The following is a 23,178-nucleotide window of genomic DNA, read 5'->3' on the forward strand; positions in this document are numbered from 1 at the left end:
GGCTGTTTCAGCTAAACAAAATAAGTGATAGCCATTCACTGATTCATTCCTCAGGGCAATATCTTGACCAATCAGGGTCGAGCTGCCTGGTTTAAATTTCAAACAATACTTGGCAGTTAAGTGCCAGTTACCACCAATTGGTGCATTCTCCATGGCAATGCATCTACCAATCAGAATCCATTTGCTAACCATTCAGCAACCTCTTCTCATACAGTATAAATTGTTGTTTCCCCTTTATATTGGCATGGTTGCAAAGTGTCCTGATGAGTGCAAGATGAAAAGCTTCGACATGCCTCCTTTTTCAGCAATACTTAATTCATTATTCCTAGTGTTTGTAAACAGTTCAGAAAAAACGTGTGCAAAACCACTTTTTTCTTGCAGAAAAGGATGGCCAGTCATTCAACTTCATTGGTTGGCTGCATTGGAACAATAAGGTCAATTGTAACCCGCTCTCCCCAGTGCAAACAGGCTTTAGTGGTCCAGAATTGGTAATGGGCCACTTACTGTCCTGTTTATGCTTCCATTTCAGCCTCTACCATCCTGGATAAGGTCCTGAGATGGGTAGAAGAGCACCTGCCTGTTTTAGTTAGAAGACTTTCAATATACAAGTCAGGGACCAAGCACATGAATAGAGCTTGATATCACTTTTGAGTTACAAGGAGGCAGAGCGTGCAGACATACTCTCCACTAATTTGTACCAGGTGTGACCCAATCAGTGGTTCATAAAGAAACTAACTACTGAAGACCGCTCAGAAAATAGCTCAGGATATGTTTAATTTGTTTTTGGTGGGGCTGTCCTAGACCTGGTGTACAAGATTATGAAGGGCATGGACAGAGTGGATAGGGAGCAGCTGTTCCCCTAAGTTGAAGGGTCAGTCACAAGGGGGCATAAGTTGAAGGTGAGGAGCAGGAGGTTTAGGGGGGATGTGAGGAAAAGTTTTTTTACCCAGAGGGTGGTGACGGTCTGGAATGCACTGCCTGGGAGGGTGGTGGAGGCGGGTTGTCTCACATCCTTTAAAAAGTACCTGGAAGAGCACTTGGCACCTCATAACATTCAAGGCTATGGGCCAAGTGCTGGTAAATGGGATTAGGTAGGTAGGTCAGGTGTTTCTCATGTGTCGTGCAGACTCGATGGGCCGAAGGGCTTCTTCTGCACTGTGATTCTGTGACCTCCAAAAACACTCCAGCAAGGGTGCTGGTCTGTGTGAGGTCCCCTGCAGTTGATAAGCGTTTTCCACTTTGGGATAAAATACATTTTACAGCTAATTTCTTACCCTTTGCTCACTTTGGAGGTCTGGGAAAGTCCATTTTCATTGTTCTAATGCTTGGTGACCAGGCTGTATTACAGTGTGGGTCTGATACTTCAGATTTCTAATTTTACTTCAACTCTGTTTATCTTTTTTTTCTCTTAATATAAGGAGAAATGAAATGCTCTGGGGCAATACGCAACTGAAAATAGCCAAAATAAGCAAACAAAATCATCAAAACTAAACAATGACATAGCAAACCATAATCTTATCATGCTGTTAACTGGTGCAGCCTTTTTAACAAGTTTCAGCACAGCAGTAAAATTGAACAGCTTGATCCTTACAAAAATGATTTATTCTTTATTGCATTGACCTAATTATTAAAGGTCTACTGTGGAATTTGACCAGTGTCAACATCATACACTCCTAGGTCAGGTATCGTTTAACCAGATGCATTCTCCTTCCTGGATATCCTTATAATCTCTTTAGGAAAGATTGGTGATTGTACTATGGACTGATGCCCACAAGGAATTCTGAAGAAGTGTCATATGGACTCGAAGTGTTAACTCTCTTTCTCCCTCCACAGATGCTGTCAGACCTGCTAAGTTTTTCCAGAATTTTCTGTCTTTTCCCACAAGGAACTAATTGACAGACTGGTTCAACTAATTTCATGCAATGATGCCTAGTAGAGCGAGGGCTTTTAGTCTGAAGTCAGATTTGAAGTCAGGTCTCAGTGAGGAAGGAAACACGATGCACACCCAGTCCCAGTAGAGAGGGACGATAATCCCATCTACCTGAGCTGGTTTGGAACTCTAATCTAAAGCTAAAAGAGCACATTACTAAACCAACGGTGCATGACCAGCTGCTGTTTTTTACCTCCAGTTATCAGCCCTCTTTTGAAAGCATTAGCTCTCAGTGAGCCAGAGCCAGCAGCCCTCTGCTATTTCAATCAACTGGTCATAATATGTAAATAAACTACAGTAAGAGTTGGCAGCATATATAGTCAATGAGATTGTAAGAATCTAGCCCAGACTGTCTTCATCCAAAAGAAGCAGAAAAAAATAAGGTTTTAAGGAAGACCAAAAAATCAAGGAGGCGTGCTAAGGGGAATGCAGACAGGATCGCATGAGAAATACTAATAGAAAGATACAAAAATAATTTGATAATTAAAGATCTTATATTAACAAAAACAGATATTTAAACAAAAATGAATGTTGAGAAATTGATTACGTTATGTATAAGGGGAGATTTTAATTCCCTTAACACATTAGAAATGTGCTAGTAGCAGAGTTAAAATAGAGGCGGGTGGACTCACTGCCCATTTCTTGCTCCACTGCCATTTTCCATGGGCGATGTGCTGGATGGCCGAGATACACACATAAATCGGAAGGAACCTCATCAATCTCAGTATCTTAGCTGCTGAAGAAACTGAGTTAAAAAAAACCAACTGCGACATCACAGGAAACTAGTAAGTTGATTGGCCGATAAGTGCTTGGCGTAAGGGACAGCGTGTTAACCACCAGCTCAGGACACAAAAGCTAAGGTAAATCTATCAATAAAAAGAACTAAAACTAGAATAAAGTAAATATAAAATAAGGTAGTTAAATTAAGTGTTAAATAAAATAATTAAAAGAAATACCCAAAACACGTACCAGTGCAATTAAGAATTGTAAAACCTTTAGTTTTATTTGTGCATGGTACTAGCAATTAGCAGGCACAGTAACTTGCAGTATACATAGGAATTATTCTAAATTAATTAAGAAAGTAATGAAATAACATATGCAACAATGGCAGGACAGGTGTTATATTGCACCCGTAGAATGTGGGAGCTCTTGGATGCCAAAGCGATCCAGGATAAACACATTTTCAGGAAGCATAAGCAGGTAGATGAATTCCGTATCAGGATTATTGATCTAGAAGCCAAACTGCAGACACTGCGTAGCATTAAGGGAGGGGAAGAAATACCTGGACACTTTGTTCCAGAAGTCGGTCACACCTCCGAGAATAGGGTTGTCTGTTTTGATCAGCAGTGAGGGACAGGAGGATGTGACTGTGACTGAGGCAGGTAAAGGGGCAAAAGAGACAGGAGCGGAGGAGCCTCAGACTTTGCAATTGTCAAACAGGTTTGAGGTGCTCAAAACTTGTGTGGACGAAAGCAAGGTCTACAAGGTGGATGAGCAGGCTGGCTATGGCACCATGGTACAGGAAGCGTTTCAGGTCGAGGGAGCAAATAGGAATGTAGTAGTAGTAGGGTATAGTGAGGGGTATTGACACTGTTCTCTGCAGCAAAGAGTGAGAGTCCAGATGGCTGTGTTGCTTGCCTGGTGCCAAAGATCAGGGCTAGAGAGGAACTTGAAAGGTGAAGGGGAAAATCCAGTTGTCCTGCCCATGTGGGTACCAACGACATAGGTAGAACTAGGAAAGAGGTTCTGCATTGTCAGTATGAGGAGCTACGCATCAAATTAAGAAGCAGAACCTCAAAGGCAATAATCTCTGGATTATTACCTGAGCCACATACAAATTGGCATAGGGCAAATAAGATTAGAGAGACAAATGCATGGCCCAAAGACTGGTGTGGAAGGAGTGGATTCTGGTTTGTGGGTTCTGGCATCAATACTGGTGAAAGTGGAAGCTGTACAGTTGGAATGGTCTACACCTGAACCATGCAGGTACCAGTGTTCTCGCGAGCCACTTAACTAGAGAGGAAGAGAGGGCTTTAAACTAAACAAGGTGGGTGAGGGATCAAGTTTGGGCAAATTTTGCAAATCATGGGTAGAGTCAAAGCAGGAGAGCAAAATAGTAATATGGGAAATGAGGTTCAGAGAATGGCAGGAAGGGAAAGAGAGCAAAAACCTAAGAATGCACCAACAATCAAGACTAGATGTTACAAAGATAACAAAAAGGCAAAAGTAAAGGCTGTGCATCTGAATGTGCGTGGCATTCAAAGTAAATAAATTGATAGGGCACGTTGAAGTAAATAAATATGATCTGATAGCCATTATGGAGACATGGCTGCAGAATGAGAAGATTGGGACCTGAATATTGAGGGACATATGATATTCAAGAATAATAGGACACTAGGTAAAGGTGGAGGGGTGGCACTGTTAATCAAAGATGGCATATGTACAATATTTAGAGATGACGTTGGTTCAGGAGATTAGGGTGTAGAATCGGCTTAGATGGAAATGAGGCATATTAGAGGAAATAATTCACTTGTGGGAGTGGTCTACAACTCCTTGAACAGTAACCACAATGTAGGACGAAGTATACATGAAGAAATAGTAAGTGCATGTGATAAAGGGACAAGGTGATTTTAATCCACATATAAACTGGAAAAATCAAATTGGCAGTAGTTTCTTAGAGCAGCATGTTCTGGAACCAACCAGAGAGAAGGTTATATTAGACTTGGTATTGTGTAACATGACAGGATTAATTAAGACCTCAGTGTAAAGGCACCCCTAGGTAGCAGCAACCACAATATGATTCCATTTTACATCTTGTTTGAAAGAGAAAAGCGTGGGCCAAAGATTAGTATTTTAAACTTAAAGAAGGCCAACTATGTGGGCACGAGAGTTGAGCCAGCTGAAGTGAACTGGGATGTTAGGCTAAAGGAGAGATAAATAGAGGAGCAGTGGGAGACATTTAAGGGGATACTTCAGAATATTCAGAATAAGTATATTCCTTCTATAAAGAAATATTCTACGGGGAGGAGCCCACCATTCTTGATTAACTAATGAAGTTAAGGAAAGCATCAAATTTAAGGAAAAAGCATATAACTGTGCAAAAGTGAGTGGCAAGTCAGAAGATTGGTCAAGATATAAAGAATGGCAGAGAATGACTAAAAGGTTAATCAGGAGAAAGAAATTAGAATATGAGAGGAAACTAGCTAGAAATGTAAAAACAGATAGCAAGAGCTTCTTCAGGTGTTTAAAAAGGGCAAGAGTACGTAAAGCGAGTGTTGGTCCTCCAGAGAGCGACAGTGGGGAGTTAATAGATAATAAGAAAATGGCGGATGAAATGAACAAATAATTTGCTTCTGTCTTCATGACAGAGGATACAAAAAAATTCCAGTAAGAGCTGTAAATCAAGAGGTGGCAGGGAAAGGAGAAATTGGTTAAGTATAATCACTAGGGAAGCCTTACTGAACAAACTGTTGGAGCTGCCGGCTGACAAGTCTTCAGGTCCTGGTGGACTTCATATTAGGGTCTTAAAAGGGGTGGCTAATGAGATTATAGACACATTGAAGTTAATTTTCCAAAAAAACACTAGGTTCTGGAAAGGTTCCAACAGACTGGAAAGTAGCAAATATAACCCCTTTATTCAAGAAGGGAGAGAGGCAGTAAACATGAAACTATAGGCCAGTTAGCCTGACATCTATCATGGGGAAGGTGCTAGAATCAATCATTGAAGAGGTTATAGCTGGGCACTTAGAAAAACTCAAGGTCATTGGAAAGAGTCAGCATGGTTTTGTGAAAGGGAAATCATGTTTAACCAATTTTTTGGAGTTCTTTGAAAAGGAGTAACTTGTGCCATGGATCAAAGGGAGCCTGTAGATGTACTGTGCTTAGATTTCCAGGCATTCGATAAGGTGCCATATCAAAGGTTATTGCGGAAAATAAAAGCTCATGGTGTAGGGGGTAACATATTAACATGGATAGAAGATTGGCTAGCTGGGAAAAAACAGAGAGCATGCGTAAATGGGTCATTTTCTGATTGGCAGAATATAACGAGTGGAGTCCCGCAGGGGTCTGTACTGGGGCCTCAACTTTTTACAATTTATAACAATGACTTAGATGAGGATAGTGAAGGCATGGTAGCTAAGTTTGCAGATGACACAAAGATAGGTGTAAAAGTGTCTTGTGAAAAAGACATAAGGAGGTTGCAGACAGACATACATAGATTAAGTGAGTGGGAAAAAACCTGCCAGACGAAGTAAAACGTGGGAAAATATGAAGTTGTTCACTTTGGCAGAAAGAATAAAAAAGCAGTGTATTACTTAAATAGAGAACAACTGCAGAATTCCGAGGTGCAGAGGAACATAGATATTCTTGTCCATGAGTCACAAAAAGTTAGTATGCAGGTACAAGTAATTAAGAAGGCTAATGGAATGCTATCCTTCATTAGAAGAGACATTGAACGTAACAGAATGTTATGCTTCAGTTATACAGGGCATTGATGAAACCACGTCTCAAATGCTGTGTGCAGTTTTGGTCTCCTTATTTAACAAAGGATGTTAATGCATTAGAGGTGGTCCAGAGGAGGTTTACTAGATTGATACCTGGAATGAGTAGGTTGTCTTCTGAAGAAAAGTTAGACAGGCTGGGTTTGTTTCCACTGGAGTTTAGAAGAGTGAGGGGTGACTTGATTGAAGTATTCAAGATCCTGAACAGTGTTGACAAGGTGGATGCGGAAATGATGTTTCCTCTTGTGGGTGAGTCCAGAACCAGGGGACACTGTTTTAAAATTAGCGGTTGCCCTTTTACATCAGAGATGAGGAGAAATTTTTTCTCTCAGAGGATTGTGTGACTTTGGAATTTGCCTCAGAAGGCAGCGGAGGTTGGGTCATTGAATATCTTTAAGACGGAGGTAGATAGATTCTTGTTAGACAAGTGAATCAAAGGTATCGGGGGTAGAAGACTTCAGCACCCCGGTTTGGTGATGCATCCCTCGAGCGCCTTTTGGATGCTGTGATGTCCTCTACTCCAGCTCTGGCTGCAGGAGGGGCAGCAACATTAACACTCCAGCTTGGTAGGCAGTGGCAGTGATGATCAGTGCCAATGCTGCACAAAAGAGGTTAGCCATCCAATGCAGATAGAGGATGAATGATCTCATCCATGCTGCTAGGGTAAGGCAATCATCTCATCACTCTAAATTCACACATTCAAGCCCATCACACATTCACTGGCATCTCACTCACTGCCGGCTCAACGGACATCAGCACTCACACTCTCACACACACCCTCACATCTCCATCTCCTCTGGAGACTGCCTTCTCAGCCCTCACCATCTTGAGGCCACTTGCACAGATCAACATGTGCCCCCACCCATATCCTTCACTTAGACCCTTCCCCAGTACAGCCATCACTCTGCAGCCTCTTCCCTTGCATAAAGCCACTTCTCCCCCTTCCTCAGGCAAGCCCTAGCCCTGCAGTCGTTGAAAAGCCACCCCCGCCTTGTGGCTGGTCTAGTAGGTAGAGACCTGCCCACGAGCCCCCCTAAAAGTGATGTGGTGGTGCCTGCGAAGCCTAGCACTGGTGACTGAGTGCTGCCCGAAGCAAGGTAGGCACTCAAACCTCGAAGTCCGAAGTGAAGTGCAGCCAGGTGTACGTCGCTTATGTACGTCGCTTATGTGAAACACGTTGGCGTGGAGATGATCCAGTATGGAATCTGGTGGGCTGGGCCTGTAATGAGATGCAGCTCTATTACAATGAGGTGCCCGATGTCCGATGGTGGGAGATGCGGCCAGCTACTGACAGGCAAAGCGGATGATTGCAAACTGGTTTCATGACGTCATGAAACCGATTTTTGACCTTCTCATCACATTGTCCGCCTACACTGCCAAAGATGCCCGACGACAGCGAGCACAGAAAATTCTGCCCTAGATCTTTGGTTGCTATAATAACGTCTCAGCACCCAAATATTCTGTAGTATTCCAACTCTACTTTCTTGCAGCAAAAATGCAGAACACCAGTCTAATTTATCAAAGGCTTGAAAATAAGCAGTTTACAAAAGAATCTGTATAATGGAAAGAGTTAAAGGATGAATGGATGATAATGACAATTCTTCAGGCACGATGTTATCTGTTCTTAAGTCATCTGCCTCTACTCGCGAATATTATTGCTTTGTCCAGATGCATTACAGAAACACCTGCAACTATCTCCAGAGTTGCACTTTGACATTAATCACTGCCTTTCAGTTCAATACAAGTATGTTCATAATCATCTAGCACTGAATTTCAGCAATGAAATTGCAGCCTAGATTCCCAAGATGCAACTCCATATGTATCACTCCAGCTGCAATATATCCTCTCAGTCCAAAATACTGTTGATTTTGTTTAACTCTAAATTGAGTGTCCATTAGAGCATTCAGAATTATAAATGTTTAATTTTGCTTTTTAACATATTACAGAAATGCTACAAAAGGCTTTGAGGAAACAATAAGAATGTTTAATTTCTGATATCATAGGCTGCTCTACAGAGATTGTTTTTAGAATTCAAATGCAAATAGCTGATCCTATGATTATTATTTTATTCTACTAATATCAAAGAAATTGGTCCTCTGTTTAAATAATCTTCCAGTCACTGATTATTGCCTATAAAGTCCCATTTTCACTCATTTAAATAATCTCCTAATTACAATGCCTATTGCTAATATTTTCCCATTTTCATTCATTTTTGAAAATTAAGTTTAACTTTGAGAAGAAATGGAACATAGACAAGGGCTATACAGCAGATTATTCAATCATTTCCGACAGAATATGCTGGCCTATATTTCTTGTTGCAGCAAGGCATTAAATATCTCCCATTAGTTAGACTTGCCCTTGCAAGTTCAGGCTTTTTAATTATTTGCATGGTATCTTACTGGAAGTATAATCGAATAACAGTAAAGTGAAGAAAACAGAATATATAGGACTTGAATGAAGCAAGCTAGCATCTTCTTAACTCCTGTGTATCTCCGTAGCCAATCAGATTGAAAGATTGAAAAATAAAGGAAGAACTAAGAAGGGAATATAAATTAGAGTGAGGGGATTCAGTATCAAATCAGGGAAAGAAAGAGAGGGAAAGAAATATGGGATTAAGAAAGAGAAACGTGAAAGGAAAACTGTTTTTTAAAGTCACATTATTATAATGTTCAGCAATTAATATCTGAAGGAATGAGGTTCCACACTTGTAATTGTTAATTTTCAATGCTACAGAGTTTGCTTGGTAACAACTAAAACTTCTCACATTGTTAATAGGATACTTACACATGCACGTTCTGTGACGATTTCAGTTCGTATTTACAGCGCAAACACAGCCAAGTTCATGAGACTCAATGCATTTCAGTGGTGAAATAGACAGCGAGATGCCGCTCATGTGAAGCTGATGGTGGAACCCCACTATCTGGGCAGCAATTTCCGGACATTTGCATTTAACCATAGATCTGGCCTTCACCTGAAGTTTCTATAAAATTTTGCATTAGTTTCCAACTTCATCAATATCTTGCAAGCAAAATCATAGAATCAAAGAATAGGGCAGGACACAAGGAAACCATTTGGCCCATCGGGTCTGTCTTTGCTCTTTCAAAGAGCAAGCCAGTTAGTCCCACTCCCCCACTTTTTCCCCATTCCTCCAAGTGTTTATCCAGTTCCCTTTTGAAGGCTATTTTTGAATCTGTATCAGGCAGTGCATCAGGAGGCGGGTTCCATATCCTAGCCATTCATTGCGCAAATCAGTTTTTTCCTCATTTCACCCCTGGTCCTTTTGCCTGTGCCTCTAGATATTGACTTATCAGCCACTGGAAAATGTCTCATTTATTTACTATACCTAAACTAATCTGCACTTAGTTTTTCTGCTTTTTTTCTCCATCCTATTGACATAACCCATCGCTGGAGCCATTCTAGGAAACCTCTTCTCTACCCTTGCCCAAGTATTCCCAACCTTCTTAAGGTGTGTTACCCAGAAATTAACACAATATTCTAACTGGGGCCAAACTCATGTTTCATGTAGGTTTAGCATAACTCCTTAGCTTTTCAATTCTATGGCTAGAATTTTCCACCCCCCCCCCCCCCTCCCCACGGAGGGGCTGGCGAGCCATTGAAATTTCCGTTCACATCAGCGGGACCAGAAGATCCCACCAAGCATGGGGGGGCTGGAAAATTCCAGTCTATGTCTCTATTTCTAACTCCATTTTTTTTTTGTTAACTGCTGGTCTGATCTGATTCCCACCAATTTTGCCGGTCTTTTAAAGGTATTAGATGGCCTATCCCATGTTTGTTCGGCTAATATCAACATGTCCCCTCCCTTTAATTTTTAGGTACACACAAATGCAAAACAAGGCACAAACCATAGCTTAGATTTTCCCAACACCAGTCATAACTAGTGTATGTTTCACTTGCACACTAGAATTTGAAACGTTTCCAAAGTAAGTGCTAACCCAGGCTCATTGAGATTTCAACAGTGAATAACACTTGACAGCACTTTATTTAAGCCCCTGTGGTAAAATGGCACTTAAAATTTTAATTAACATCTTAATCCTACAAAGAATAGCATTTTAATGATGCTTAACTAACACACATTCAATAAATAATGCTATCAGAATAATTACTTTTTTAAAAAATGCTGGATAGATAATTATTCCATTAGTTAAACGATTGAAATAATTATTTTTTCATAAGTGTTTTGAAAGTTGCAGGATCTCACGTTTGAGGTGCTGCTCACTTCATTTATGAGTAACTGGAAATGGCAACAAGCATTGAGTGCCAAAGTTGCACTAACCTGTTGTCAAATAATTTCAGTGTGGAATTGCAATACTTTCTGTATCTAATACTTAAGATGCTTCACTAAATAGAGTTTGCTTTACACAAATTACAGGTTGACTGAGCTGAGGTTCTGCACATGAAATAGGTGAATGATACAGCCCACATTAAATATTTCCATTTGTGTAATGTCACTAACATAGTAAAAAGTCCCATGATGCTTCACAGGAGCATTATCAAACAGAGTTTGACAATTAGGCCCAGATTTTCGCTCCCATTTCGGGAGTGCAAAGACAGGAGAATTACCAGCTCTGCGAGCCCGCTCTTTAAAGATGGTGGCCACAGTTCTGATTTTCGTTCCGGAGTGGCAGGCTGGATTAGAAGTCAGGTCTGCTGCCTCTGGAATGAATGTGGAGGTTGTCGGGAGCGGAAGCTGCTGGAGGCGGAGGCAGGCTGGGCGGTAGGCCTGCCTCTGTGCTCCGGCACTACGTTGAATTCAATTTAAAAAAATGGTTAAAATAAAAAGCACCCCTAAAGTTCCACCCCAGCGCCCCCTCATACTTCCCATCTGCCATCCGTGCCAACCTATGCTACCTCATGCCTCCCACCCATCTCCTATGGCCCTTCATAACTGCTATGCCAGCCCCATGGCCCTTTCTAACCCTTATGCCAAGCCATGCCCCCACTTCTTCTCATGCTCTTTTATAGCACCTATATCAATTTAGTGCCAACTCATACCAACCCATTCCACCCCCCAACCCAGCACCCTTTGCCCTTATCCCCTCTATGCCAACTCACCTAGTATCCACCATAGGCAGACCTTAGGACTTATGCTGACATAAAATAAAATAAAAGTATGGCCTGAATTTTCAGCTTGGCGGGCGGGCGCGATTGGCAGGCCCAGGGTTGGTCGGAAAACAGACCACCGACTGCAGTTGGCCCCTGACCGTGATTTCATACTGGCCGGCCAATTAACCATGCAACCTGGCCCAACTCCACGCCTGCCCCCGTGAAAATAGGAATGCCATGTTCGAGGACACTTAGGATTTCCGGGCTCATCTGCCAGTTTAGCCCCAACGAAGAGCTTCCATTGTGGCAAAAATCTGGGCCTGAGTCACATAAGAAGATATTAGGACAAATGACCAAAAGCTTGGTCAAAGGGAAAAATTTTGAGGAGCCTTTTAAAGGAGGAAAATGAGGTAGAGAGGCAGAGAGGTATAGGGAGGAATTTCTAAAGCTTAGGGCCTGTGCAGCTGAAGGCAGGCCTATGGTGGAGGGACTAAAATTGGGGGATGTTCAAGAGATCAGATTTGGAGAAGTTCAGAGTTCTAGTAGTATTGCAGGACTGGAGAAGGTTACAGAGATAACAAGGATTGAGGTCATGGAGGGACTTAAAAGACAAGGATGAGAACTTTATAATTGGGGCATTGCTGGCCAGGGGACAGGTGTACGTGAGCAAGCACAAAGATAATGTGTGAACTGCTTTTAGTAGGAGTTAGGGTATGAACAGAGTATTAGACGAGTTGGAAAAAAAAGATCTTTATGGCTGTTTGCCTGGATGAAAGTTTTAGGAATTTTGACTGGGATGATGGAAATTTAAAAGATGAGGAAAATTGCATAGGATACATAGAACAAAAACAAGCCATTCGGCCCATTGCGTTTATGTTCCACTCAAGCCTCCTCCCACCTTTCCTCAGCTATGCCCTTAAGTGTACAGGTCAAAATTTCAAAATTTGCAGATGATATCAAACTTGGAAACATTGTAAACTGTGAGGAGCATAAAACTTCAAAAGGACATAAACATGTTGGTAGAAGTGGCAGATGAAATTTAATGCAGAAAAATGTGAAGCGATTCATTTTAGTAGGAAGAATATGGAGAGAATATGGAAAGAATATGTATAGAAAATAAAAAGTACAATTCTAAAGGGGTTGCAGAGAAGAGGGATCTGGATGTATATGTGATTAAGTCATCAAAGGTGGCAGGACAGGTTGAGAGCGCGGTTAATAAAGCATAAAGCATCCCGGGCTTTATTAATAGAGACATAGAGCGTAATTTTCCCATCCAGGACTAAGTCCTGTAGCGGGGGCAGGGAAAGGGAGTGTTTTCTGCCATGGAGGCCACCGGGAATTTGCGTGGTATTGCACGACCTTGGCCTCACTAATTATGCAGTCAGGGCTTTCCCAACATTTTTCGTGGTGCGGCAGGCTGGATGGCTTGCATTGCTCCATCATACCCAGGCGCCATATTTAAAAGGCGCCTGGATAGCAACTTACCTACAACTCGGATTTAGAACAAAAACAAAAATACCTGGAAAAACTCAGCAGGTCTAACAGCATCAGCAGAGAGGAACACAGTTAACGTTTCGTTAACGTTTTATCTTACTCTGATTTAGAAGATGGCCAGAAAAGAACAAGGAGCTCTGGCGCCCAAGTTCAGCGATACCTCCCTGGGTGTCCTGCTCAAATTGAGAGCAAGAGGGCACAGAATTTTTGGCAAAAGAAGTAATGGCCCCATATGAAGAAAAACATTTTTCACGCATCCAGTTGTTAGAATCCAGAATGCACAGCCTGAGATTGTGGTGGAGGCAGGTTCAATTGGGGCATTCAAGAGGGAAATGAATTGTAATCTGAAAGGGAAGAATGTGCAGGTTATGGGAGAAGGCAGGGAAGTGGCACTATGCAAGCTGCTCTTATGGAGAGCCAGCACAGACACAGTGGGCCGAATAGCCTCCTTCTGTGCTGAAACAATTCTGTGATTCAGTAATCTAAATCTATCATCATTATCCTTTATTCTGTTCTCCCTCAAATGCTTGTCTAGCTCCTCAATGCACCCACTTCTTGTGTCCTCCTAGATGGCAGTGGTCATGAGTTTGGAAGATGCTGTCAAAAGAGCATTGGTGAATTCCTGCAGTGCACTGCTGCTATTATGCGTCGGTGGTGGAGGGAGTGAATGTTTGTGGATGGGGTGCCAATCAAGTGAGCTGCTTTGTCTTGGATGGTGTCAAGCTTCTTGAGTGTTGTTGGAGCTGCACTCATCCAGGCAAGTGGAGAATATTCCATCACACTCCTGACTGTGCCTTGTAGATGGTAGACAGGCTTTGGGGAGTCAGGAGGTGAGTTACTTGGTGCAGAATTCCCAGCCGCTAACCCACTCTTGTAGCCACAGTATTTATTTGGTTAGTCCAGTTCAGTTTCTGGTCAGTGATAATCCCCAGGATGTTGAAATTGTGGGATTCAATGATGGTAATGCCATTGAATGTCAAGAGACGATGGTTGGATTCTCTCTTGTTGGAGATGATCATTGCCTGGCACTTGTGTGACGCGAATGTTACTTGCCACTAGTCAGCTCAAGCCTGGGTATTGTCCAGGTCTTGCTGCATTTGGACGTGGACTGCTTCAGTATCTGAGGAGTTGAGAATGATGCTGAACACTGTGCAAGCATCAGCAAATATCCCCACTTCTGACCTTCTGATGAGAGGAAGGTCATTGATGAAGCAGCTGAAGATGGTTGGGCCGAGGTCACAACCCTGAGGGACTCCTGCAGTGGTGTCATGGAGCTGAGGTGATTGACCTCCAACAATCACAACCATCTTCCTTTGTGCTAAGTATGACTCCAATCAGTGGAGAGCTTTCGCCCTGATTCCCATTGACTCCAGATTAGCTAGGGCTCCTTGATGCCGCACTCAATTAAATACAGCCTTGATGTCAAGGGCAGTCACCCTCACCTCACCTCAGGCGTTCAGCTCTTTTGTCCATGATTAAACCAAGACTGTAATGAATTGGCTGAAGACTGGCATCTGTGATGCTGGGGACCTCTGGAGGAGGCTGAGATGGATCATCCACTCAACACTTGTGGCTGAAGATTGTAGCGAATACTTCAGCCTTATCTTTTGCACTGATGTTCTGGGCTCTCCCATCATTGAGGATGGGGATATTTGTGGAGCCTCCTCCTCCATTGAATTATTTAATTGTCCACCAGCATTCATGACTGGATGTGGCAGGATTGCAGAGCTTAGGTTCAAACCATTGGTTGTGGGAACACTTAGCTCTGGCTATCACTTTCTGCTTATGCTGTTTGACATGCAAGTAGTCCTTTTTTATAGTTTCACCAGATTGACACCCGTGCTGCTATATTTAGTTAGCACCATTATTAATCTGATACAACCTATTTGTACGTATAATTTGACTTTTTGATTTCATCAGATCTATAAAATTATTAAAAACAAAAACAGAATTACCTGGAAAAACTCAGCAGGTCTGGCAGCATCTGCGGAGAAGAAAAGAGTTGACGTTTCGAGTCCTCATGACCCTTCGACAGAACTTGAGTTCGAGTCCAGGAAAGAGCTGAAATATAAGCTGGTTTAAGGTGTGTGTGTGGGGGGCGGAGAGATAGAGAGACAGTGAGGTGGAGGGGGTTGGTGTGGTTGTAGGGACAAACAAGCAGTGATAGAAGCAGATCATCAAAAGATGTCAACGACAATAGTACAATAGAACACATAGGTGTTAAAGTTAAAGTTGGTGATATTATCTAAACGAATGTGCTAATTAAGAATGGATGGTAGGGCACTCAAGGTATAGCTCTAGTGGGGTTTTTTTTATAATGGAAATAGGTGGGAAAAGGAAAATCTTTATAAGTTATTGGAAAAAAAAAGGAAGGGGGAAACAGAAAGGGGGTGGGGATGGGGGAGGGAGCTCACGACCTAAAGTTGTTGAATTCAATATTCAGTCCGGAAGGCTGCAAAGTCCCTAGTCGGAAGATGAGGTGTTGTTCCTCCAGTTTGTGGGGCCCAACGCAAACTGGAGGAACAACACCTCATCTTCCGACTAGGGACTTTGCAGCCTTCCGGACTGAATATTGAATTCAACAACTTTAGGTCGTGAGCTCCCTCCCCCATCCCCACCCCCTTTCTGTTTCCCCCTTCCTTTTTTTTTCCAATAAATTATAAAGATTTTCCTTTTCCCACCTATTTCCATTATAAAAAAAACCCCCCACTAGAGCTATACCTTGAGTGCCCTACCATCCATTCTTAATTAGCACATTCGTTTAGATAATATCACCAACTTTAACTTTAACACCTATGTGTTCTATTGTACTATTGTCGTTGACATCTTTTGATGATCTGCTTCTATCACTGCTTGTTTGTCCCTACAACCACACCGCCCCCCTCCACCTCTCTGTCTCTCTATCTCTCCGCCCCCCACACACACACCTTAAACCAGCTTATATTTCAGCTCTTTCCTGGACTCGAACTCAAGTTCTGTCGAAGGGTCATGAGGACTCGAAACGTCAACTCTTTTCTTCTCCGCCGATGCTGCCAGACCTGCTGAGTTTTTCCAGGTAATTCTGTTTTTGTTTTGGATTTCCAGCATCCGCAGTTTTTTTGTTTTTATCTATAAAATTATTTCCAGTCATAGATGAATAATCCAAATTTAATCAAATTAAGAACCATATATTATTTGGGTGGTGTGACAGTATACTGCATTAATTAACATGGCATATTTATTGTATGCACCTTTGAAAAGCCACAGTTGGTTTTCTGATCACTGTTATATAAATTGAAAGCATGTAGTTAAGAAGCAATCCCTCTTCCACATGTGTAACTGTAAAATTGTTAATAATAGGCTGCTAATAAGATGCAGCTGCATTAGCATTTCATAGCTCGAACTCTTACATGCTTTCATACAGTTTACAACAACCATTACCAGATAAATGAAAAAATGGAATCCAGCCAGACCCAATCCTGGTTTATACTCGTTATTAGACTTTGGCACCAGGCAGTGCTGATTGAAAAATATTTTGAAAACATTATTTTTAAAGCTGCATGATCATTCTCACTGTAGGAGAGGAGGCACATGACTTGCCTTATATATTGTGAAAAGGGAAACCATATCCTATTACAAGCTAATATGTTTTGAGAATTCACTGACAAACTTAATCTCCAGCAAAGGATTCTGAACCATGTGTTTTGGAGACATATAGCTTGTAAAACTGCAGGTTTTTCACAACCACTTCCTTTAGATTACTTCATTCTTGATTCAGTTTTTTGATGAAGTAACAGATAGGGTTGATGTAAGTAGTGCATTAGAAGTATATATAAACTTTCAAAAACACTTGATAACGTAACACATATTATTTGGAAAAATGAAGCGCATGGTATTAAAGGACTGGTGGGAACTTAGGCAAGCAATAAGGGATAGGAGGCAGAACATGGGGATGAAGGGGTGTTTTTTTTCTGACTGGAGAGAATTGTAGTGGAGTTACGTATAAGTGACCTGCACTGAGGTGTAGAGAGTACAATTTCAATGTTTGCTGATGATACAGAGCTTGACAACATAGTAAAATGTGAACAGGATATTAGCAGATTGAGGGTGGCATGCCCAGAAAGGGTAAATGGGCAAACACATGGCAGATAATGCAGATAAATGTGAAGTGATGTATTTTGCGAGAAATAATATGGAGAGACAGTACAATATAAATTGCACTATTTTCAGGAGGGTATAAGAGCAGAGGGACCTGGAGGTGTACACTCACAAATCATAGCTCACAAAGAAGGTGGCAGGGCAAGCTGATTAGGTGATTCGGATACTTAGCTTTAAAAATAGGAGCACTGAATACAAAAACAAGGAAACCATACAAAGTCAGCTTTACAAACTACTGGTTTAGCTTCAGCTGGAGTATTGTGTACAATTCTGGACCCCACAATTGGGAAAGCTGTCACGTCTTGGAGAAGATACAGAGGAGGTTGAGCAGAATGATACCAGGGATAATGGAGAGATTGGAGAAGCTGAGATTGTTCTCCTTTGAGCCAAGAAGATTAAGAGGAGATCTAGTAGAAGGATTCAAATCCTAAGGGCTTTTGTTAGACCTAGTAGGGAGAAAATAATTGAACATTTCAACTGTTATATTGAACAGCTAGAAATCTTCAAGATTCTCAGATTGAGTACATTGCACTAGATACCAAGACAGAATGGATTAAATGGCTGTGATATCCAGGATTCTCCTGACTACAATGTCTTTTAGGAATTGCATGTTGGCAATCTACATCATTCGGTGAATTCTTAGGTGAGCAAGAAGTGGGCACCACAACCTCATGCTATACACTTACTATGTGGGATTCACACCTATAAAAACTAAATAAAAACCTGCCGATTGATTGGGTTTATTAGATTACTGTGATTAAACTAGGGGACAAACTAATGAGAGCACATTACTTTCTAATGAAGGGCAAACAACTGTTATCAATTTCTCCACATACCCATCCTTCTTCAGTTCTTGCATTCCTGGAAACAGGAATGCACAGAAGAAAGCCTGCCCCCTGCCTCTGCACAAAACTACTCTACATCATCAGTCAGGAGGTGAAAACAGCAATTTGGTTCTTCCTTCAAGAAATTGTCTAGTCCCTCCCAATGCAATCCTAAAGCATGATTGAGATAGGGATCTCTGTGAAATGGGGCACAAATCTGTGCTGCTGGATGTTGATTTTCCATTAGGTAGCAACTGGTAACAAATAAATACATTTTTAAAAATTCCTACTGCCCACACTCAGGGCAAAATCATCCAATCTCATTGGCGGCAGGCATCAACGGATAATATGGCAAGAAGGCCAAAAATCAGCTTTATACCGTCATGAACCAGTTTGCGGTCATCCGCTCCACCCTTTAATGGCAGGCTACATTTCCGTGCCGCACATCATGAACCTAATTTCAATACTTTAGCATCTTATTATAAACCCTAATCACTGGAATCATCCCCTTACACCAAATTTACCACTCACATCTGTGTGACTTCAGAATGATGTGCTTCAATGGCTGCCTTTAGAAGACGTGCACCTGGCGACCTGAACTTTGAGGGGAATTCAGGTGAGTGCACACAACCTTGCGCAGTGCTCGCGAGTATCACCCATAGGACATCAAGGAAGAAATGTGTGCGTTTGGTGTGGGCACAGGCAAGCTGCTTTTTTCTGGCTGACTTTCAGTTCAGTGTGATGCTGGGACAAGGCCTGTAATGTGGGTGAGACCAGCAGAGGGGTTGAGGTTGAAGGAAGTACACAAGCACATGCCCCGGGCGTTTGGGGGGGTGGGGGGGGGGGCGGTGGGGGGGCAAACACATACCGGGGGAGTGGGCGCTGGGACTTGGAGGTTCAGGGAAGTGGCTATGCACTTAGAAAAGCTTGTCAAAAGTGAGCATTTTTCCACAGGTAAGACTGTACAGCCGCAGTTCCATTGAGATGCTTGGAGTCGGGCTTCTGATGCTTTTCTGCCCAATCAAGCAACACAAAAGCATGAATGCGCCACCAAAGGCTCCAGAATATTTCACCCCTCAGGCGCAGACTGCAAATTAATGTGCATTTTAGGGGACGGCATAACAGTTGGCCAACTGGGTAAGTTGTAAAATCCCTTGCGAGAGGTGGCCATGGCATAGTCACTGGTGGAGGCACTCACAGCCACTTGCAATGTCTTTCTTAAGGTTTGGATCAGTATCCCTAATGGTTCAAGCTAACAGTGCAACCTTACAGTGCAGTATGGGAGAATGCCTGCACTGAGTTGAGAGCACATTATGCAGTCCAGTGGCCAAAGCTGCCACCAATCGATCAAGTGGAGTGGGGCAGAGGTGGGTGGGGTTTCGGACAGCCCCATGAAGTGCACTACACACCGGCCATCCAGGTGGTGGACAGCACCCTCCTGCATGCATGAAGGGGCCTTCAGACTTAACCAAGAGAGGTTCGTAGGACACAAATGCTAACCCACACATCTCTCTTTGATCCTGCAGGAGGAGAATAACAAGATCATGGAGTCTGATGATTTAGCGGTATACCTCATGGCTTACAGGGAACAGAGAAGAAGAAGAGTGCAGTGGAGATTCCTGGCTTGGCAAAGGGAGGAGAGCCTCCCTCAGGATGAAGGGGCAGCAGAGCCTGCTGTGCACACAGCTAAAGATTCACAGAGAGCCGTCGCTCGTAGACCTTATAGAAGGCACTTATCATTCCGTCAGATGACTGACTAGAACCAGTGTCGCCGAAGACTGCGCATGTCTAGGGAACTGGTCGGTCACATGTGCCCCCTGCTGCAGGGTTTGATGCCGGGGGAAATGGAAGGTATCCACTGCCATGGTTGTGAAAGTGACCACGGTGGTCAATTTTTACGTCAGTGGTTCCTTCCAGGGCTCACAGGGTTAGAGTGGGTATGAATATCCAGCTAGGAATCCTCATCTCACACCGAGAGGCTGAGACAGGAATGATTGATCCAGTTCTATTTTCCTCCATGCTGAATCTCCGTTGGTGAGAACCTCCAGGCATTTACTGGAACTAATGATCTGTCTTCACACAAGGGAGCTCCAGATTGTCAGCGTTGAAACCCTGTAAATTTTATCCTTTGTTTTGCAATGTCTTTTCTTCAACTGCCCATCTCTGCAGAAACCCTAACTTTTTGTCCTTTGTCTGTTTGTGTTTGTATGTGTGTGTGTGTGTGTGTGTGTGTGTGTGTGCTGGGGAATTTTAAGAGGGCTAGATAGTTATACTTCCAGATTACAATTGTGCGTTAACCAGTTCTTGCAACTTGTTTTCAAAAATTTTTGTTTTATAATAAATCAATCATTCTGAGCTTATTGAAAGAAGCCTGGTTAAAGTATTTTTTTTCTTCTGTGTCTAACAGTAGTGAAGGTACACCTCTGGTCACTTTGGTGAGTGAATTAATCTTTTAGACTAATGGTGAGGCCTGTGGAGTAGTGGGGCTAGATAAACTGTGCACTCCTCCCATCCCAGTTGTAACAGTTACTTGTAGCACACCATCCTGTTTATTTGACATCCATGAAAAAATGATAGGTTCAAAGGACGTGGTTGTGAATAGGAATACAACAGCCATTGGATTACAGAGCTTTCCTGCTTTGAAGATGGTCCATATTTAGACCCAGTCAATTATTTTCTGTTAAATGTTTTTCTGAAAGAATGTTCATATTTAAATTTACTTCTTTGTCTCTGCCTCCCTCAGCGTTTTCATTATTATTTTCTCCCAAAAATACCAGAGAGTGGCCTGTGGGGGGGTGGGGGCGGTGGCTCTGACATTACCTGATGGCCGTGCAGGAGCTGGCACCGGATTTAAAGGGCAGCCAGACCTGAGTTAGACATCATCTTGCAGGCTTTTTAAGAAAGTTCTGCAGTTTAAATCTTCAACACCTCAATTTCTGTTGCCCCAGCACAACAGGGCATCCCAAAGTCCAGGGAGGAGATTTCTCCACCATCACACAAGATCATTCGATGTCATCGACATATTCAAATAAGGTCCGAAATGCCACAGTCTAGCCAGCACATCCCCTCCAGTGCAGGACAGGGTGTATGATTGCTATGCTGCACAATCTCAAACAGAGTGCACATGCACATGATGCATCTTGCAATTAATCACTCCATTTTATCCTGCAGCATCATCTCTTTTTTTATAATTAATATAACCTTTTTAAAAAGGTTTAATCCAGGTTTATGACTTGGCCACTAATGTATTTCCATGAAATAAATTATTCTGATTCTAAACCAGCCTTTTGCTTTTTATTTAGGTTTAACCACAGTCCCACAGAACACAATTACTTGTGCAAATAAACCGTGCTTCCCAGGAGTTCAGTGTTTCGATCGGAAGCCACCTTATGTTGGTTTTGCTTGTGGCCGCTGTCCTGTTGGATTCTTTGGCACTGGGCGAACATGTATGAAGATCCCACGGCATGGTGAGTTTGATTTTAGCACTGTAATCTCATGAATACAGGAGAGTGGAATACAGAGAATTATAGAACAATTACAGTTGAGAAGGAGGCCATTTGGCCCATTGTGTTCATGCCAGCTTTCTGCAAGACCAACTCAGCTAGTCCCACTCCCTTGTCCTTTCTCTATAACCCTGCAATATGTTTACCTTCATCTGTTACCAGTTCCCTTTGCAAAGTCCCGATTGAATTTGACTGATACACTTCCAGGCAGTGCAATTCAGATCCTGACCACTTGCTGTGTAAAAACCTTTTTCATCATGTCACCATTGGTTCTTTTCCCATTCATCTTAAATCAGTGTCCTCTAGTTCTCGAACTTTCTGCCTGTGGTAACAGTTTGTCCCTATCTAAACTGTCTAGACCCTTCATGATTTTGAACACGTCTATCTAATCTCCTCTCAAATTTCTCTAAGTTCCTCATCCCTGGTGCTTTGACAATCAACTCAGCCCTGTCTGTGCTGTAACTGATAAAATTGGTCATCCTCATCTTAGTTTTCCTTAAGGTGCAATTAAAAACAAATTCCTTGTTTTAATACTTTCAGCAAAAAAGAAATAAACATTTGACAAGTTTTATCAAAGAATAAGAACATTTTGAATGAGCCAGACCTTGCATCTTGCAGCCCAATGTGTTTCTTAGATGAAAAAAAAATTAAAAAATATATGAACATAACATATTTATCTAATTTTCAGAGCATTTTATGTAAAAATATTAAATGGATATGTTAGTTTCTAGTGGCTGAATAAATGTTATATTATGGACCAAATGTTTTGGACTCTGGATCGTCGGAGGCCGGAGGAACATCTGAGGATGTGCATCAGGACCCTGCAGAAGTCTTGATGTGCGGAGCTATGTGGGAATAGCTTGGGAGTTTAAACTTCCCAAGGGCAGTTCTTCTGTTCCTTGGCACCCTGTGTGAATGTCTCTGCGACTGAGCTAGATTTGGAGACTAGTGGCAGATATGCAAGACTCAGCTGGTTACTCAAGAAATGGTAAACAGTTTATAACCAAGTCTAGTACCTGGGTAACCAACTGTCATGTTATTATAATTATAAAATACTGTGACGAAATGCAAATATTCACCTTAATCGGTAGTCATAGGTCAGGAACTGCAGTTCCCAGTGGGCCTTGTGTGTTTAGTTTTATTCATTCATGGGCTGTGGACGTTGCTGGTTAGGCCAGCATTTATTGCCCATCCCTTATTGCCCTTGAGGAGGTGGTGGTGAGCTGCCTTCTTGAACGGCTGCAGTCCATGTGGTATAGGTACACCCAGGGTGCTGTTAGGGATGGAGTTCCAGGATTTTGACCCAGCGACAATGAAGGAACAGCGATATATTTCCAAGTCAGAATGGTGTGTGGCTTGGAGGGGAACTTCCAGGTGGTGGTGTTCCCATCTGTCTGCTGCCCTTGTCTCTCTAGATGGTAGCAGTGGTGGGTTTGGAAGGTGTTGTCTTAGGAGCCTTGGTGAGTTCTTGCAGTGCATCTTGTGGATGGTATACACTGCTGCCATCGGTGGTGGAGGGAGTAAGCATGCGGACTGCTTTGTCCTGGATGGTGTCAAGCTTCTTGAGTGTTGTGGGAGCTGCACTCACCCAGGTAAGTGGAGAGTATTCCATCACACTCCTGACTTGTGCCTTGTAGGTGGTGGACAGGCTTGATGTCAGATGGTGAGTTACTCACCACAGGATTCCTGGCCTCTGACCAGCCCTCATAACCACAGTATTTATATGA

At 42.5% G+C, this 23,178-nt stretch overlaps 1 protein-coding gene across 2 annotated transcripts in view; it reads left to right on the top strand.

Moving 5' to 3' along the window:
* The window catches only part of LOC121285190 (von Willebrand factor D and EGF domain-containing protein-like), a 311,018-nt gene that overhangs the window by 242,891 nt on the left and 44,949 nt on the right, over nucleotides 1-23,178 (top strand). For both annotated transcript variants that reach the window (XM_041201452.1, XM_041201453.1), the window contains exon 20: nucleotides 21,251-21,415. In XM_041201452.1, the coding sequence (XP_041057386.1) occupies nucleotides 21,251-21,415 (165 nt within the window). The remainder of the gene's footprint in view (nucleotides 1-21,250; nucleotides 21,416-23,178) is intronic.

Source organism: Carcharodon carcharias, chromosome 12 (assembly GCF_017639515.1).
Source record: "Carcharodon carcharias isolate sCarCar2 chromosome 12, sCarCar2.pri, whole genome shotgun sequence".
NCBI lineage: Eukaryota > Metazoa > Chordata > Chondrichthyes > Lamniformes > Lamnidae > Carcharodon > Carcharodon carcharias.